This window comes from Balearica regulorum, chromosome 5 (assembly GCF_011004875.1).
Source record: "Balearica regulorum gibbericeps isolate bBalReg1 chromosome 5, bBalReg1.pri, whole genome shotgun sequence".
In the NCBI taxonomy this organism is placed as follows: domain Eukaryota; kingdom Metazoa; phylum Chordata; class Aves; order Gruiformes; family Gruidae; genus Balearica; species Balearica regulorum.
In genome coordinates, this window is record NC_046188.1 from 7,318,358 (window position 1) to 7,337,923 (window position 19,566).

General features: G+C 45.0%; 1 protein-coding gene across 2 annotated transcripts in view; it reads left to right on the plus strand.

Annotated features, from left to right (window-relative positions):
• The window catches only part of PRKCH (protein kinase C eta), a 119,146-nt gene that overhangs the window by 26,026 nt on the left and 73,554 nt on the right, over positions 1 to 19,566 (plus strand). For both annotated transcript variants that reach the window (XM_075753342.1, XM_075753340.1), the window contains exon 2: positions 2,222 to 2,285. In XM_075753342.1, the coding sequence (XP_075609457.1) occupies positions 2,222 to 2,285 (64 nt within the window). The remainder of the gene's footprint in view (positions 1 to 2,221; positions 2,286 to 19,566) is intronic.

The window sequence follows — 19,566 nt, forward strand, 5'->3', positions numbered from 1 at the left end:
CGCAGCTGCTTAGGTGATGTAGGGGATTTAACTGGTCTTCAATCTTGAAGTCTGGAGGGGAGAGAGATTGTTTTACAATCCTCGTAAATCTCCTATTACTTTCAGAATTATTTTGTTGCTGTTTTGTAAGACTCTGCTACCCTGGGCAGAGGAATCCCATTTGCAGTGATGGAGAGCAAGGTGAGTTGCAGAGTTTGGACCAGTTTTTGTTTGTGCCCTATGTTGAAGGTGGATGATGCTTCTGTTGCATCTCCTGGTCTCAGCCCAGCTACTTGTCTCTTGACAAGCCTTTACTTTGAAGACTAAACAAGGAGTGCAGGATTTGCTGCACATCCCATTGGAGACCATGTACGTCGGAAGAAGGGAGGAAGGATCCTCTTTGTGAATGTGAAAGCAGGAATTTAATGTATTGCTGTGTGTGGAGGCTGGCAGAAAAATGATAAGCACTGAAGAATGATTTTTGGAAACCTAAATAAGTAAGGATTTTCCCATGAAATCTGAATTCTTGATATCCCATAAATCAATTTGGGTGACTAGATATGTATATATATATTATAGATACTATATATTTTTGAAATAACCATTTATTTACAAAGTTGCATATCTCTCCAGTGAAGTGAAATGTAGGCAAAAATGATGCATTATATTGCTGGAGTTGAAGTTTATTTGGGGAATGTCTTCCATATTACTGGAGACAGAGGGCTGTTCAAACACAGCTTCCTAAAACCAGTGTAGTAAGCAGCCCAAGCAAACATGAAAATTAATATTGAATCAAAGCTAAATATTTAATTTAAATTTTCCCCATGAGATTGATTTGTTGTTTGTTTGGGTTTTTTTAGTGGAAAATATAGTGTCCATAAAATCAACATTCTGGTAGGACATTCCCAGGCAGTTCTAGCTTCTGTTTTTATCCCATTGATAGAGATGTGTCACTTCTGGACTCTAGCTGGAGTTGTGTGATTAGGATGTTATTTCATCCTTTCTCTCAAAATACTTGCTCTGCTCATCCTAACAAATTCCCAATAGTTTAACAAACAATTTCTCTACTTCTGCAACAAATTATAGACTAGGGAAATGTATATCATCCTTCCTTGCAGGACCAGGAAATATTTTTTCTACTCCGTAGTGTGCACACCAATGTGTATTAAATTGTGGGCACCTCTGTGATAAAACTCGGTGCTGCTGATGGAGGAGACTTGCTTCTATTTCTGCCAGACCAAGGAAAGTTGGCTGTACGTGAGCAGAGAGGGTTTGAACGATCATGTTTAGTCATTCCTCCAGCGAGCTCTATTTTCAGAATTTCTGTTCTGCACAGATTATTGATACTCACGAGGTGTGAAGCTCCTCTTTGCTAATTTTAACCTTGCAGTTTGGGGGTGTATGGGGGGGGGGGTGTGTGTGTGTGTGTGCCTTTTTTAAATTTTTTTTTTAAAGTGAGGTTTCTGTGTGACAGCCTGACTCGAACTTCAGGGGACCTTAGCTGTGATTTTTGCTAAAAACTAGCTGGTGAACAAAAAAACCAGGAGCAAGACCTTAATTTAAAATGTAACTAAGAATGAGAAAGCTACTAACCAAAAAATAAATACCTTCTTTCAAGGACAGGTTGACCGACACTGGGATTGAATCTCTGATCCCTAAAATTGTATTCTGTATCTCTATCTAATTTAGATTAAATGACAACAAGTCCTTAGGTAACAGCACAGTTTCCTATTTTCTATGTTTAAGGCCAAAAGGTGATTTATGTAAGAAATCAGCATTTACCCCAGCACTGATGTGATTTTGAGAGAGTGAAACAGTTTCAATGGGCTGAGATGTAATAGGAAATATCCACATAATTCACCAAACAGATATGCATGGATCTTTTCAGAGAATTGCATGTGTTTTAGTGTTACTCCCACTTCATTTATCTGACAAATTGGAACACTATTAGCCATATATTTTTTTTCTTTAATCTCTTTTTCCTCTAGCAAGGTTGAGACTGTTCAGCGCTTCTAGGAAAAAGAAGGAATCAAGTTCCTTTTTTTTTTTTTTTAAGGAATCCTGAATGTTGAACAATTTGATGCTTGATTTTTTTTTTTTTTTGGTAAAATTAAAGGTCTGCATGAGAATATATATAGAGCTTCAGATGTTATCAAATATTGGCAAGATCTGTCATGCAAAATCCTGAGCAGAGTCTTTGCCTTGAAAAACAATCTTCTAACATTTCATTTACTTTTTTCAGGTGGATTTGGAGCCAGAAGGCAAAGTGTTTGTCGTCATAACTCTTACAGGCAGCTTCACGGAAGGTAAGGGAATTATTTTGGCTTGTTTCCATTAAGAGCTGGACTCTGGCGTATACTCTTGCTGTCAGTTACCAAGCTGTACATAAGTGGATGGTGTTCTTCACATGGGCCATATGCTGTTGTGTGCTGGAGATTTCTTGAGGGATGGGGGAAATCTGGAAGGGGCCATTCATAAGGGCTCACACTGTGGGTGTCTTCTGCTCTGCTTGTGCTCTGGTCTTCAATCTAGGGAGCCGATTCAAGCTTGATCTGGTTTATTTATCTGAAGTTGTCCTTCAAATGGATTGTTTTTGTCACCCGTACTTTTCACCTGAGTGCCTCTTGAAGGGCAAGCTAAGGAGCATGTAGAGCATTTTTAAAATAGAACATGTTTAAAACATCTGGATGATTTTTATTCCATAATGATTCCCATCTACTTGATGTGCATTTCTGTTTCCCGAGCTCACTTTGCACAGGAAACTTTGACGTTTTTTAGTGCGACAGCTGCCCTGAAAAAGTATCTGGGCAGATTTGTTTTCTGTAACTATGTTTTATAGTGTGATGTTTTTAATTTCCCTGTTGTTTGTTATGATACCAGCTATGAGCATGGATGTGAGCTGTGCTGGAGGAACCCAGGAAATCTGAGATGGGGCATAGAAAAAGCTTATTTTTTTCAGACCTATACCGTGGTTCTTAGTTGTTCTAGCTGCAGCCTCAAACCGCATTTGTTGGCGGGTGTTTTCTATACAGAAGCCAAGAATTGAGGCAACATGAGCTCCACTATCTGCTGCCTGGAGCCTGGGGGAGCTGGATATTTAATGCTTTCTTTTGTTTTACCCCAGAAACTGACTGCTCGGCACGAAGGCTGTGCTGGGGGCTGCAGCACGGGCAGCTCACCCTGCAGCCTGCCATGCTCTGTCTTGGACGCGAGGAGGGTGTAAGCTGGAGGGGTGCTTGCTTCAAGGGTTACTCCTGCCTAGCAGTTCTCCTGACTCCCACCTTGTGCTGGGTGCCCAGGCCTGTCAATGCCTCTGCCTTTGTTTTTTCAAATGCAGGTTTGAATACAAGCTTGTGCTTTACTTGGATGTTTTTGGGGAGCTGTCTCACTCTTGCTGAGCCAGCAGCTTGATGTGTGCTGGGGCCTGGGCAGCTGCTTCATGGGGAGCTGCTGCATCAGAGGAGCTGGTGAAGCTTTTGGTTTTCTTTGGGTGCTTTACACCCCAGAAGCGTTCTAGTCCTGGCAGGATAGCTGTTGCCTTTTAAAGCGTTTGAGCCCAATCCAGTCTGTAATCAGCTGAGCCACACCTGAGGGCCCAGCAAGGGTTTGTAGGGAGATGGTGTCCTCCTCTGCAGCAGCAGCACCCTCAGCCCCGTGGCATGGAAGTGGTGGCAGGGTTTGCAGACATCCTTCCCCGTGTGCAGCTGGAGCTGCTCTTACTCCTAGGGACCATGGGCAGGGCATAATCCTGCATGCAAGAGATGTGTTAGGAGGGAGACATGAACAGAAAAACTGGCTGGCTTTGACTCCTAAGGAAATGTACGGTCTCAGAGTGATGGAGAAGATAAGGAGTATCACATCCTGGCACTGCAGCAGTACAGAGAACCAGAACTCACTTTCCAGTGAAGTTCACTTTCTATGTAAAGTTGGGCAGGCCATGTAGTTTCACTGCAACTCTCAGTCCTCTATCTGTCAACTAGCAATGCATGTTTTACTCTGTGCAGGTGTTAACTCTGGGGTCTGGGAACTACTCTCACATTTATCCACGTGTAAAATGTTAACAGGTCATTTATCCTTTCTCCTCTAGGGAGATGTTCCCTGCAACTGTGCTTTGACAGGGAAATGTGAAGCTTACTTTTTCAAGTTAATTTGGGAAAAGCTTTCTGTTTGTAAGCAGAGAACAGGGAAAGTGCAAAGGTGTGCTAGAGAGACCTTTTTGTAGGTCCAAGGCAATGCCTCTTAGGCAGCAATAGGGGTGACAAGGACATTAGAAATTGGCTTTAATTGCCTATGATACAGCCGATGATGGAGACAGAGTTGTATTGAGATCAAGAAACTGGAGGGCTTTTACTGACCAGCATGCCAGTTTGTATCCACACGCAAGTGTGTCACGCTTGGCCATTTAAAGCAGGGTTGAGCAGGGATGGTGGGCTTGAGCATAAATCCAAAGTGTGGTTCAGACTTATGCTGGTGGCTGAGCATTAAGGTGTGTTGCTAACAAGGTCTCAAAGATGAGAGATGGAGAACTCAAATGTTTGTACCACTACTGCTTTCTGAGGAAAATGGGAAATGCTGGAAATAGTTTACTTCTCTTTACTTTCTTTTCCTCTGTTGTTACAGAGGATGCGTGGACTTACAGAACAGGAAGATCAAAGATGGCTCTTGGGTTTTTTCTTGAATGATTAATCCCATGTGTGGTCACACTTGGGGTTTCCAAGAATAGACATAATCCAGGGCAAACCTGAGTGCAGATACTAACTTCTCCCAGTTGTTGGAAAATGGAGGCATCCATCAGGGAGATGTTTCCTTCTGAAAAATGGTGAGGTCTCTTTATTCTATTTTTCTCTCTTCTTTTTTTTTGCTGGAAATGTGGAGGCTCAGAATTGTACTTGGAATTAAAGTTTTTGGAAAGAAGTTTAAGAGTAACTCACAACTTGAAAGCACAAACAGTGTCTTCCCACTTGTTTGCACTTGTCTGGAGCTGCCACCACCTCCTCGCTGCTAGTTATGGCTAATGCGGCAGAGGCCGCTTGAGGGCTGCGTGCGTCTCCAGGTACACAGAGAACTCAGTGATTGGTTCGTATTAGACCCCATCAGGGTAGCATGTAGACCTACGTGGAGTTTCAAGCAATATGATGTTTACGACTTTTGGTCATTTTCTTGTGACTTAAGAACAGTTAAGTGTGTGACTCCGATGCGTTTCCTGCCGTGAAAAGGATCCAGCAATGGTGATGTGGTGCTGCAAAAAAAGCCAGACTCCAGCAGGTAAAAAGAGCAACATGGCAGTGTCCGTAGACTGACTCTTCAAGCCACCCACATGCTTTTTTTAGCAGCTCTTGCCTCACTGCTTTCAGTAGACCACGGGGACAGAAGGATAACATGGTGTGAACTGTGGGAAGCATCTCCCTTTGAAAAGCTTCTGAGAGCTCCATTGAGCAAAGGTGGAGGGTCAGCACCTACTGCTAGTCCTCATGCTACCAACACGTCATTCATTTCAGAGAGATTTTGTGCCAAGCTAGTTGTCTTCTTCATGGAAATAGCCAAATTCATAGAGTCTCAGCCACCACTGTCTAACTCCAGTCAAGTAAAAGCCCAAAAAGTGGCTAAAGAGAGGGAAGGCAGGGGGGGGGGAAGGATAAAAAGAAAAAACCCAACAAACAAGCAAGCCTGAGATGTTAGGTCAATCTGAGACTGAATTATTTTGTTGTCCTAGAAAGCTTACCCAAAATAGACAGTCCTGGTGGTGTAGGCAGCTTGTACTTTATTTAGCTTCGGAAGTGGTTGGTTTTCTTGTTTGATCAAAAGTTCTTTTGACCAAAAGTTTAATTTGGTTCCGCTTAGCTACAGTGGGGATGGGAGGGAGAAGGGTGACACTCCTGTGACGGGCACAGTGTGTCCAACAGAAGCATTGATGTACCGTCAGGATGATGGCATTATAGAAAACGTACAGCTGGAAAGAGGTTAGTCCTTTGTAGGTTCCCATATGGCTCTTCTGACCATCACTGTTAACCTGCTGTTTTGAGGCAGGGAAATATGCCTGTTTCACATGCTAAAAATACATGTAATTTTTCCGGAAGAGAAGGGAATGGAGCAATAGGAAGCGAGGCAGGTCTAGTGAAATTATCCCTGCCTATCTTTATTTTCTCTGCTGGATATATTTGTTGCTGTGCTAAGCTATATCTGATCATATTAACTCCCCTCATTCAGCCGACATTTCCTGTGTAAAACGACCAGTGCAAAATTAAAATGAAAATCTCCTTACCTCAGGAGGAGATTACTTCTCCAAGCATGACCGTGTCTCTGCTGGCAATGCTGGGTCCCAGTGGCCCCGGCACCCGGCTGGGGTTGAGGGAAGCTCCTTCTCCTCCAGTCATCTCCCTTGTTGACCCAAGAGCTGTTCCACTCCAGGCTGTTTTACAGAGAAAGTGAGGACTGATTCCTGCCTGCCAGAGTTCAGGCATTGCTTAGGGATTGATTTCACCCCAACGCCTTTCTCCCTCAAATGAATTTATTTACTCTTTCCTGTCTTTTCATTGTTTCACCCTGCTTGATAATGGGATTTTTTTCCAAGTCATCAAAATTATGATTTTTTTATAAAATTTCCTTATTCTTTTTACTCTGGGTATTGATATGTTTTGTGGGCTTTTTTTCCCCCAGTATCTTTAGCATTTCTTACCTCTCTCTGTCTCTGTCTCCTTGCCCCTTTCTCTCTTAAAAATAATGAATGTACCTTCTCTGAGAGCTCTATCTTTGCCATGGACATGCCTCATCCATGGACGTGAGGCTTGATGTCAGCTGAGGAGCTGGGGACGGCAGTGGGGCGCAGCCTCCTGTGCGTGGGACCAAGCTGAGCTGGAGCTGTCTGAAGGCAGTTTAGCTCCACCCAACTATGGGGACCACAGGAGCTGTGGTTTAACTGAACCGTTAATGTCCTGCCTTCCTTCCTGTGATGGTCTACATGTGTGCCAGGATTTCTAAAATAATCCACAAGATCTCAACTCTGTTTTAAGCCTCCTTTAAAGGAAAATTTCTGCTTTATTGCTCTCTAAAATGAGATAGAGATATGCAATGCTGCATAGGGTATAAAGTTCCCTAATATTTTTCTTCTTCTCCTAACCCTGGCCATAACCATTTCCAGGTGGACAGCTTCCAAGCAGGGTCGTCTTCCTCACGACTCCTGGGAGCACCCTGTCAGGGAGACACCATTGACTGGGAGCTGTTGTGGTTCTCCAGCACGATGTACCCAGTACCGTTTCCCTGTGCTCTCTCAGGGTATCATGTAGGTCCCCATGGCTCTGGTTGAAGGTGACCTGGTGCCTCTGAGGAGACTGTCTTTGGGGCTTGTGTTGTTCATAGCAAGTGACTCTGATGCTATTGGGGTGCCCCATTGAGTGTTGCACAGTTGGTGGCATGAATTCAGACCTGCTTTCCACTACTTGTCTGTCTTTGCCACTGAACATCGGTTTCAGCTATGAAAGGGCAAGCCATGAATTCCTTTCTTCTTGGGAAGCGAGTGATTGATTTGAAATAAAAAGCCTTGCAATGAATGCGGGTGAACTACTCCTGTTGTTGGGGCTTCTGGACACCTGTGAGAAGTTAGTAGAGATACTCAGGAGCAGGTGATTCTGCATAAGTCAGGGTGTTTGCTGCAGTGAGGCCAGATTGCGCACCAAGAGGCCCCAGGTATGTCCCTGAAGGTTGGCATGAACCTCTCTCCCTTGCAATACTGGAGTCCCACAGCAAGCTGAGGCCCCTTGAAGCTTTACCTGCAAGGTGTGTTGCTGTGCTCTCAGTTTGCCACCTCTCTTGCTATTTGCTCTTTTTAATTTTGAGCAAAGCTAATGAAATTAATACAAACTAATTATTTAACTGAATAAATGAATGAAGCAAGCTCTGTAGAAAGTAAAGTGCTTCTATTTTAGTGCTTCGAACTCTTGCAATCTGCAATGTGCTTTTTTTTTTTTACATTGTCACTCAAAGTGATAATTCTGGCTTGAAATTCAATTTTAATTTCATCATTGTGAGGTAAGTAATGGTTGTTTCTTTTCTTTCAGTGTCAGGAAAGACAAAGACAAATTTGAGTTCTGGGCAAGAAATAGAACGAGGAGAATATTGAAAAGCCAAGTGACTTGGTAGAGGAGATGTAGCACCCATTGCTAAATATTTAATGTTGGTAGGCTTTGCAGCAGCAAGGAAGCCTGAACCTGCCTCTAGAGCAGGAAATGCTTCTTTATTTTGAAGCTGTCACATCATGTGTTTGGGATGGTTTGTTCTCAAGCATGAAGATTCTTAGTCTTTTGCTGTTGTTTTTCTTAGAATACATTTTTTCTAACATGAAGTGGTTTTTGTCTTAAGAAATAGCATTTCCTCAGGCACCAGTAGATACCTGCAGCCTTAAAGTCTCAATGGTATATAGGCTTTGTGCTAGGCAGATCCTTGTTCTGTACTGTAATGCAGCTCCCGAGTCCCACAAAACTTCTATTTGCAGATACATTATTAGGCTCTTGCACAAGAGGGAGAAAAAAAGATGTTTACTGGTCCTCTGTAAAATGCAATAATGACTATTTTCAGCCTGTTTTTTATAGTTAAGGGAATGATTATTGAAAACTAGGGACAAGGAATGAAAAATGCCCTGTTCTCATCCCCAGGCTGGTTGGGTCACTCTTCTCCTCCTTGGGCTAGTAACCCAAAACAGAATTTTAAGGCATGTAGTAGACACTGTCCAGAGAACTTCCTGATCTGAATAGGCAATATCAGTGCAGAATAGGATAAAGAAAGTTTAGCTATATTTTGTTCACAGTCTGAGAACATGGAAGTCTTTAATGTCTAGCCCAAAGTCTTATGTTGCAGAGAGCAGCAGGAGACATGTTTTTCTGTACTCCAGTATTTTTTGCAATGCTTTACACTTGTCACATGTGTGCATGCTGTAGGCAAGGGATTTCCAGATGCACTCCATGTTGGTTCAGCTCTGCATTTCCAGATGGAAATAGGTCAGAACAATATCAAGTCCCACGGGGGAGAAAATACACCCTAAATGCACCCTGGAGAAGATGGAGCCCTTGCAGAGACCAGGAATGTCATCCACAGGTGCTGTGCATCTCTGTGTGGGAGGCAGGTGAACTTGAATGGAACCCCAGTCTTGCTGGAAGATGTCAGTCGGGTTCAAAAGTAAAAGGCAATTCCAGAGGCTGATCTTGAAGTCCTGAGCAGGTATCGCTCTCCTGGAGGGGTCAGACTCTGCAAACCTGCACCCCAATGGAGATGTGTCAGCCAAGCCAATGGGAGCAAGAGTGGCTCTATCCATATCATGAAGCTTCCACAAGATAAACACAAGGATGTTAAAGCTTCTCTTAAGATCTCAGGAGAGAATTTCAAAGTCAGAGAAACCGTGAAGAACCTCTTGGAGATTCTTTTCAGAGGGAGGAGCCTTTGGGCATTCTGAGAAATGTCCTGTGGGCTTCGAGTTGCCATTAGGAGAAGGGGCTGTACTGCATCTTCCTGAGCACTACCTTTCACTTGCCCTGTTCAAGCTGACAGTGACAGGAGAACGGGTCACTGTAATGAGAGACCACCCAACCTTGGAAGATAGACAAAATGGATGAACTTGGGGATAATGAATAATTATTACTGTTTATGGCAGGAGGATAGTGTGAGCAATTTTTTTAAAGCGAAGCCTTCAAAATTTACATCTTGCATTTCATGTTTAAATACTGCAGAGAGAACCCAAGTATTTTTTCTCCCTGTCACTCTTATGTCACATATCCCTCTCCTCCATTAAAAAAAAAAAGGGCAAGTTTGGTAAATTCTGAATTCTCACAGGAAAAAAGGATTTCCACACGGGAAGAAAACTCACCCCAAAGCTGTTTATTCCTGACTGCTGAAAGATCTAGGCCCTGGGAAATGATGTGCTTTGCTCAGCATTAGGGAGGGACTGTAATGCAGAGCCAGGAGGTGAACAGCACCCCAGCCCACTGCGTATCCATGAGACCAGATTTCTTTCTTGGAAGATCATAGAATCCTAGAATCCCAGGTTGGCAGGGACCTCAAGGATGATCTGGTGCAACCTTTATTGGTAAAAGCACAATCTAGACAAGATGGCCTGGCACCCTGTTCAGCTGAATCTTAAAAGTGTCCAACATTGGGGAATCTACCACTTCTCTGAGGAGATTATTCCCATGGCTGATTCTTCTCATTGTGAAAAAATTTCCTCATGTCAGGTCGGAATCTCCCCAAGAGTAACTTGTACCCAGTAGTAACTTTTACCCAAAATGATCCATTTGGGCTCCGCAGCTATTGCAGTATGTCTAATGCTGAGAGGTTTTCAGCAGTAATTCATGACTTGCCAAGATTTGCCAACTGCTTAGATATCCAGACACTGTAAAAATGCAACAAACAGCAATATCAGGGTTAACAACTTCCTCAGTGGGCTGTGTTTTGTCTGGGCTCTGAAACCTAGATATAAATATGCAAGCTTGCAATCTGCTCTGGGATTTCAGTGTTCCCGGCTATAATGAGAAACAGAGATTTTTTTGCTTTATTTTAATGTGATTCCTGGAAGAAGTGACGGTGGTTCCCAGAGGAGCTTAAATCTATCTACTTGGCCTTGGAGGACAGCGCTGTGCTGGAGCCGGTGTTTGTGCTGCAGTGAAGCAGGATGGCAAACATGGGCTGGAAGGAGCGCAGCAGGGAGCCACTGGAGGTTGGGACCGTGATCCTATGGCCAGGGATGATGACAGGAGCCTTGTCCCTAGCTGCTGTGCCCTGTGCTGGGGGATGCCATTTCATGGCCATCTCCCTCCACACTCATTGTGCTCAAGGGCACCTGCATGATTCCCTGGACTGGGATGAAGGGCGAGCACCCCATATACCAGCACACCTCATGGCCGTGCCTGAATTTCCCTAGGCCACGATTTGCGAGGTACCTGACTGATGAAATAAGTCAATGGCTGTCCCAAAGCCCTGGTAGTTTACCTAGGATCACCCTGTAAATCTGTAGCAGAAACTGGAGGAAAAAAAAAACCCAACAAAACCACACTGTTGGTTTTTTTTTTTTTTTTTTTTAACTTCACCTCCACCAACTATCAAATTAGGCTGTGTCCCATTTAATATCCAGGTCTGTCAGCTCTGGCTACTGGAGGAGACTCCTAATTTAGGTGATACCACCACAGGCAAGCGTTCTCCTTGTGACTGGGTGTCCGGCAGCCCGGTCTGTCAGGACTCAGAAGGCCCTGTCACCTCCCTGCTGTATGGGCAGTGCTGGACTTGATGCATGAGCGGATCTGCTGGGCCTGTTGGCATGAGAGGATGTGCGAGGTCACAAGATGCTGTTGTGCCACAGTCCTTAATTACCTTAATTTACCTGGAAGGCATTGATGCATCGTTAGTGCTTCCGAGGGGGCAAGGTTCCCTTTGGCCCTGCAGAGACAAGGAGGACAAGCAGCATCAGTCTGCTGCGTGTTGTGGATGCTGTGGCAGTCGATTCCCACTCCTCACTGGAGTGGGGCAAGATCTCACTAACAGCCAGGCCGAACGGCGTCTTCAGCCTTAGGCAAGCTGGCACAGAGCTGTAGGAAGCACAACTCATCTTCTAGTGATGCTTTCAGAGGCAAATACTCATGCTTGCAATTCATACACTCCTGTTTTGGGTTGTTCCTGAGTGTGCCCAGCATAAATTGCTGTTTCCTGCTCCTCAGTGCCAGCTGATTGTTGTTTTCTGGAGTGCTTCAGCAGAAAGGATTTAGTTGTTTTCCAGAATGAGGTGCTGAATCAAAATAGAGCTTTGAGCGAAGAGATCCTGATGTTGTTTTGTCAGGGTGACCTCAAGCTTGGCAGAGGAGAGAGTAGGAGGGCTGAGAGCCTCTGCCGTCTCCGTCTGCCTTCTGCTGTCTTTGGGAAACTCTACCCATTTGCGATCTGGGAGAAACGGCATGAGATCAGCGTGGCTTTGAGGGCTGTGGACACCACCTGCACTGAGCAGGTTCCCACCTCAGTGACTGTTCCTCCTGGCAATGTCGACGCTGCTGGCAGTTGTAGATAAGGGACTGAGGTGGTTTCATAACAGGGTAAATCTGTCTGTCTGAAAAGGATGCTCTTGGGTTTCCCTTGGGCTGGCCTTGCACAGGGCCCATTCTGCACCAGTTGGCTGAACTGGGGAGCTGAGCAAATCTGGAGCAGGGGTGTGGGTTGATTTTTGGGCCAGATCCATCCTCTGGTTGAGTTCAGTGCTGACCCAGGCAGGAGGTGAAACCCTGGCGGTGATGCAGAAGAGGGAGGAAGGCAGGAGGGCTGGCTGAAGAGGTGTTCTGTTCTCTGTGCCCCTTCTGCTGGGACATGGGGCGAGGACAGTGAATGGTGGAAACACTGGGAAAAGTTACTTGAAGAAGGAATAGAGCCACAGGGATCTAGACGAAGGACAGAGAAGAAATATAAGGAGAGCTAGAAGGAAGTAGAAGACTGGGCTGGGGAGTGGTGATGGGTGGGTGTGGGCAGGAGCTGTAAGAAAGCAGCAGCTTAAAAACCTCAAAGGGGTGAAGAAGGTGGGAAGGGGAGAATATGGACAGATGGGTGGTAGAGGAGCTGCAGGGGATGAGGAAAGGCTGCAACAGAAGAGTTGCGACCAGCAAAGCCTGTCTCTTGCTAGAATCTGGAACCAAGTTTTTAATCCCAGAATTTCAGCTCTTTTCTGCCGTCTAGCTGTCAAACTTGTTGAGCAAGCATGGCCGTCTGTTGTTAGTTGGATCTGCAGAGCAGAGTGTAGTCCTTCGCTGTGAAGCGTTCCCCTGTTAGTGCCATCCTTTGTCCGTAGGGCTGTGTGTCTGAGACCACAGCTGTGCTGTGGGTGAATTTAGTTCTAATGATAGTTTTCTTTGTTTAGAAAACTTAAAAAATTGTCTTAAAACTAGAAACCTTTTCATTTGAAGGTTATCACTAATGTTAGAAAATCAAACTCTCAAAAGTTAGGAAATGCTGAATTTTTACGTCTGAAATTTGTCCGTCCTGTATGTTTACGATACAGACTTGCAGATCATGCTTACAGATCAGCAAGAGCAAAGGCAGAAAGACATTTCAGCCTGCCCAGCTCAGAGTACTTAAGGGACGGGTGAGGAATCTGGGGCCTCAGCCTGGTCTTACGCATGTTTTTACCTGCATTGTCTCTGGTCCTGTATTTTACTTGTGAATGTGGAAAAACAAGTCCTTCAGAGAGAGGCTCCAATGTTGCATCCAAAAGGGCTGATGATAATTTGCACATCATGGCCATCGCACACCGTACAGATAGAGACATCCTATGTTCCTGCAGCAGGCACGTAGGGCTGAGCCCAGCAGCACACACGGCTTCGGGCTGTGCTGTAAAGAGCGCAGAGCCTGGGTGCTAGGGATGTGGACCCTGAAGAAGGCACAATGAAGTCTGGCTGATTTTCCTCCCAGATTGCTTTCACACGCCATGTCGTGCCAACACAGCTGTTCATGGGGTGCATGGCAAACCAAATCTGGGAACTGATCTGGCAGGAGAAAGGCTATATGGAAGCGAGTGCTGGAAGGTAGGCAGGGTGCCGTTTGGGGGAAGAACTGCTTAAATCAGTGTAAGAACTGTTGTGAGCATCAAACCGCAGTCTGGCTTTCATCTCATGTCATTTGAGCCTAAACAAATTCCCTGCCTGTGTGTTCCTTCTCCACTGAGACACTGGGTAAAAAAGATGAAAGGACGTGCAGGTTTAGGTGTCTCTCACAAGTTGTTGAAGAAAGTGACTTTCTTCCTGCTCACCCACCTCTGCTTGTTCGTTAATTGAGAGGAGTGGGACAGGAGAGCCCGTGGGAAGGCACAATATATACTTACTATTTCTGCTCTTACACCTGGTGGAAAGGGTCACCCATTTGCAAGGATAAAATTGGTTGGTGGTGCTGGTGGCCATTATGGAGCTGATGAAACCAGCAGGGTCCTTCCCTCTCTCTACGTACAAGCAGATCCTGAGCCAAGGCAAGCAACACCCTCTCCATGTGGCACCCAGCGTTTTTAAAGCTGTATTTGTATGGATTTGGTACATCTGTTTTTGAAATCTCAGAAATGGAGAAATATGTATTGCAGAATGAAAACCCTGTTGGGGCGGAGATGGGGAAGGGGGATAGATCGAGTTTAGCTGTGTTAGCTGAATGGGAAGCTGTTGGGGACAGCTGTGTTTTCCAAAGACGTTGCTCCTCCTGGCCTGCAGCCCTTGGGAAATCCCTCTGGGAAATAATAGTAATAATAATGATCTGCCAGCACTAGCAGGGGTGCGGTGTGTGGCAGAGCAGTAATGGTCCGTGCCATCTGCGGAAGCGTTTGAGGACAGGCTATGCAATGAAACCAAGTGCGATTGCTAGCCCGAGCGCTTGAGCACAGAGTATTTCCTTGCTGCATTGCCAAGGTGGGGACTGTCACGATGAGAAGAGTAGCTGCTTTTTGGCAGATATCTTCGTGGTAGAAATAAGCTTGGAATACAAGAGGCTGAATGTATTTTTTTTGACAGATGCTTTGCTGCGGCAGCGTCTTGCTCAGCCCATGGTGTGTGGGAATCTGCGTGGGAGAGCGACATGGTAAACAACCTGCTTTTTAAGGCTGTTGCAATTAGAGAACTTATTAGCAAGGTGCCACATGGAAATCTCAAGAGTACCGGGGATCGGCTGTGTAATCAGAGCTGAGTATGTGGCTGCACTACTTGGGCTGGGTCTGTGTGACTGTTGGGTGACCAGTCGACCAGGAGAATCCAGGTGTTGCAGGGAGGCGATTCAGGTGTTGGTCATCCTCCCAGGTGAGCACAAGGCCAGTGACCTGCAGGGGCGGGGAAAAGGCTGAGATGTTGCACAACAGCAGTCGGAGGGCCCCGACAGCAGAGAAAGGGGAGTGTTTAACTTGTCCTGCTTAATTAGCTCTCCAAATTAATTTGTTCCTGACTAGATTCCAATTGTGCTTTGGGTTACAATTTGCTTTCTCATTGAGAGGTGTAGTGCCCCTGGTGAGGAGGGCTTGAGGTTTTGTCCCGGGGATGGCTGCCATGTTGAGGAACATGGTTGCCATTTGTGGAATTGCTGCAGAACTGTGAGTCCTGGATACAAGCTGCTTGATAGTGCCATTTCAACTGGTTTTCAGTTGATCCTGGTTTCTTTGTGCATTTTGTCTCATGCTGCATAAAGAATATTTTCCTGGCGCTCCTTTGAGACAGATGTTAAGCTCATATCTCTGGAAAAGTTGCACTGCCTAAACATAAAGGTATGAATTTTAAGCAGATTTAGTTGAGTGTAAAACCTTGTGTGGACACTCTTGTTTTAATACTGAAGCAGCCGGTTTTAATTCTGAAGCTGGCCACACAGCCCCAAAGATGGATGTCCCCAAAGCATCTACTTAAAAATAGCTTTAACCTGCATCCGGTTAAAAATAGGTTTAACTTGGAGCTCGTGCTTCCCTGTGTGGATAGGTCCTCCTAAGAGCATGTTGTGATACTCACTACGGAGCCACCTACAAGCATGGGAGTTGCTGATGGTTAGAACACGCATGAGCCCCAAGGCGTCAGGAGCGGGGGAAGGTTCAGGATCTCCCTGCTGTTTGCCCAGGCTGCCAATTCTGCTTTTCTCAAGGATTTTGCACAGGTGCTGATAGCTTTGGCTCATAAATGCTGTCACTCTGTTAGTGCTGCTTCTGCTCTGTAGCCAGTGTAGTTTGAAATCTTCTAAAACTTATGGTGCAGAGGGCTTCTGGCGCATGAATTAATCATGGAAAAGATCAAAGTTACTTTGTTAGTTTTATTTTCCTGTTTTTAATGAATAATGTATTTAAATGGTTTCCTTCTCTAATAAATCACATCTCAACATTTTTCTCTTGAGTTTAATAGGTGGGAAGGACTAACAGGAGGTTTTACAATGGAAATTCACTTGCCTAAGCACAAGGAAATAATAATGATTATAATTGGTGAGGGGAGGAAAGAGAGGAATCAGTTTGTTAAGGCTTTAATGAGCAGTGCAGTAAGAAGTACAACGTACTAGTATTGTTTGCACATCTTAAAGTAAGGAGGAAGATTGTCCCCATCTTACAATAAAATTGAGACTCTAAGCAGATGTGCCTTTCTGCCTGAAGCTGAGGAGGGGAGGTGGTTATTACTGCCAGTTTCTCACTATTTGCGTGGGTCAACTTAAATTTTTAATAAAATGGGTTTTCTATTTATTTGTTGCCTGCTCTTACCCCAGATCAATGTGACAGGACTGGGTTATGGAGTGCTTGCAGATGGAGTCATGCTGGCAGGTCTGAGGTGGTAGGGAGGGGACTCCATCGTGAACAGGGAGCAGTGGGACAGGTATGTCTTTTTCGACCTCTGCTGCTGCTGGAAGGCTATGTTAACTACAACCAGAGGGAAGCAGGTATCTGTGGTCTCACTGGATACAACCTGGCTAATTTATCTTGCTTTTCCAAACCCCATGGATACTGTGTGACTTCTGCTGGGAACAGGGGCAGATACGAGCTCACCTTCCAGTTCCAGTGCCTGTCTGGGGCTCCGAAGGGCTCAGTTCAGTGCTCAGATTTCTGCTGCCTCTGTCGAGTCCATCCTCTACTTTAAAATAAAATCCTTCTTTCCTGGCATCTCCTCTTCGTGCAAGCTGAGGCAGTTCTTCTCCACTATTATCACTCCAGCCTGGTGTCTCTTGCAAACAGAAGTATCATGAGGTTACCATCTCCAAATTAATGCAAAAACTTGCAGAGATGGAATGATAAAATGGAGTGCGGGGAAAATCTTTCTTGCCTTTGGCAGAGAAACAAGCACAGGATGAAAAACGGGGCTGTCCCATTCCTTCTCTCACAGTGGTGTGGCTGTAAAGAGAAGGGAGAGGGAAATGGCTGTCCCCTTCAAATACATCCTCCTTGGCAGCCAGCAGCTTTTCTGCAGCCTGCAGCCTGGAAAGCACAAATGGGCTGGCATGCAACAATATCTGTGTGAGAAACTGGTCTCTTATGGCAAGGGGTTGCTCATGTTTGCTGAAATCTTTTGTTATCCTCAGTATCCCATTTGCTCAGTTCATTGTTACTCACTACAGAAATGAATGGAGAAACTTTTCCATTCATATTTTTCAGCCTGGTGCAACATGCTGCAGGGCCTTGCTTCATAGCTGTCAACATCCACAAGCAGACATCTAAAAAAATTTTCCCAGAAATAGCTTGTAAAAGCAGATGTGGAGAATAATATTTTTGAGCTGCCCTGTACATGTCTGAAAAACCTGTGTGGCAATCACGATTAAAACTATGCAAAATAACCTGTATGGTATTCATAACTTGTTGGTAGACTCAAAGCGGTGGCAGCAGCATACTTGTTTTAAGAGTTTCTCAAGCTGCTGCCTTCCTCCTCCCTCGTGTTCCCACAGACCTTATGCAAACAGATTAAAAAGCAGCTGTTCCTCCTTCAGCCCCAGCACTAGGCTCTGCCATCCGCTTTGCAGCCCTCTCCCCTCCTGCACGTGTGGACGGCTCCCCGACAGCCATGTTCCAGTCACTCCAGCTCTGCAGAGCTGTCCTGTTGTCCCTGGCACTGCTACATCCACGTGCAAGAGACTGTGAGTGAAGCAAATTCAACGCCCTAAAAAGGTCCTGGACCCTGGTTCCCCACCGGAGAGGTGAACAATGAGGTTAGCAGTGACCTATGGAGCAGAGCTGTAGCTGGTAAGCCTGGGAAACATGGAGACGTTTCCACTTGGCTTTGTGGTCTCTTCCTCACCTACTGGTGCCACCAGAGCTATGGCGTCATTGTGTAGTTGTAGAAATAAGCCTATGATGGGCTTTTGTAGCAATAGCAGAGCACTGTCATGCTCACTAATACTGTTGAGTGAACTTCATTCATCCTGTTACCACTGCTGCCGTGCTGAAACGTCATCATTCAGCCTCAGTACTCAAATGCTGCTCATCACTGAGAGCTGAGATGAAGTTATGTCCTAGACCTGGCAGGAGAACAAGGAAGATGGATCTGCCATACTTCAGTACTTGGACAAGAAATGGAGACCTTGCCTTGAGTGCAAATTTCTGTGTGATTCAATGCAGGGGTAATTACATGTTTTTGCATTTCCAAAACTGCTGATAATGCTGTTTCATACTCATGAGTGGGGGAAATTCTTTATTTTTTTTTGATTCAGAGCATCATTGTTCCTTCTTGTTCTTTCAGACAACATTTACAAGTTGGCATCTTAAAAGATGAACTGCCCATTAACATGGGTTTTCTGTGAATTCCTAGGAGAAGACAACCTACTCCTGCCAGCACTAGCTGGCTCTTTCCCTGGTCTTCATACAAAACTTCATGAAGTTGCAGAGGGGAAAACAGCAGCTGGATGAAACATAAGTCCCAGCCTGTGTTTGATGTGCCACATGTTCCCTTTGCAATGAGCCTCCCCTGGGGTTTGGACCAGTCTGGTTTCATGCACAAACCAGCAGAAGGACAGAAACTTTGATGGACGTGATGTGGAGGAGAAACCCCGTGTGGTTAACACGATCTCTGCGGATGTGGCTGTTTTCCAGCTGGCCGATTCATGCGTCCAAGTGACTTTTGAGAAGAACTGAAGAGAAAACTGTGCAGTGGTTATGAAAGGTTTTCACTCTGCAGCACTAATGCTAGGGAAGCAGAACAGTCAGCAATGGCAATACCGCTTTGGGTCGTAGCCCTTAAATCCTTTTTGCTTTTCAGAGTTGGGCTGTCAGCCTCTTCTTCAATGCTGTGTTGTGTTTATAATGTTTTAATTAGCAAGGCTTCCTGTGGTTTTGACCATCCATGGGATTATGGTGATAAAACTCCTAGTTAAAAGATACCAAGCCTTTGTAGGGGATTTTTGTCATGATACATGTTTTCCAGCTTGGAAATTAAATATCTTGGTTCAGCTTGGTTTAGCCTCTGTTTATATTCAGATGTGAGGAGGCCCGCTGTTAGGTAAATATTGAGAGAACACCTCCATTTCAATGGCTGGAGGGGGTGTGTGTGTGTGTGTGTGTATTCATTCCCCCCTATTTACTTGATTTGTTGTATATATTCTTTTCCTAAAACACCACTACTACTCACTATTAGGGCATGGGCTAGCTGAGTGTTTAGCCTGATCTGAAATAGTTGTTCAGTGCTGCAGCGCTTGCGAGAGGTGAGGGGTCTGTCAATCCGCTGTCTTGCTTTTTACAGTCGATTAAGTTCAGTGGTTGGTCTCTGCTCTGCGCTCATGTGTCACTCAGTGCAATGGGATCTTGTTTGCAGTGCTCCCGGGGAGCACAGGTTAACGTGTATACTGTTACTGGTAATAATAAAAAAGGCTTAATTATGTTTTAATCCATTAGCATTATTGCTCCAAGGTTTTTTACATTGCTTTTTTTTGAATATCTTTATTTCTTTCAAAGAAAAATCCCATCGATGTGTATGGGAGTATAACACTAGAAATTGCCGTGTATCAGGATGTACCCGAATGACCTTCGCTGTGCCGACGTTATGGCAGCGGTTGACAGCATGATGGTGAGATTGATTTCCGATAGATGAGACCTGACAGGCTTTAACTACTTGAGGCAAATAGTTACACAAACAACACTTCATCCTGCAGCTCTTCCTC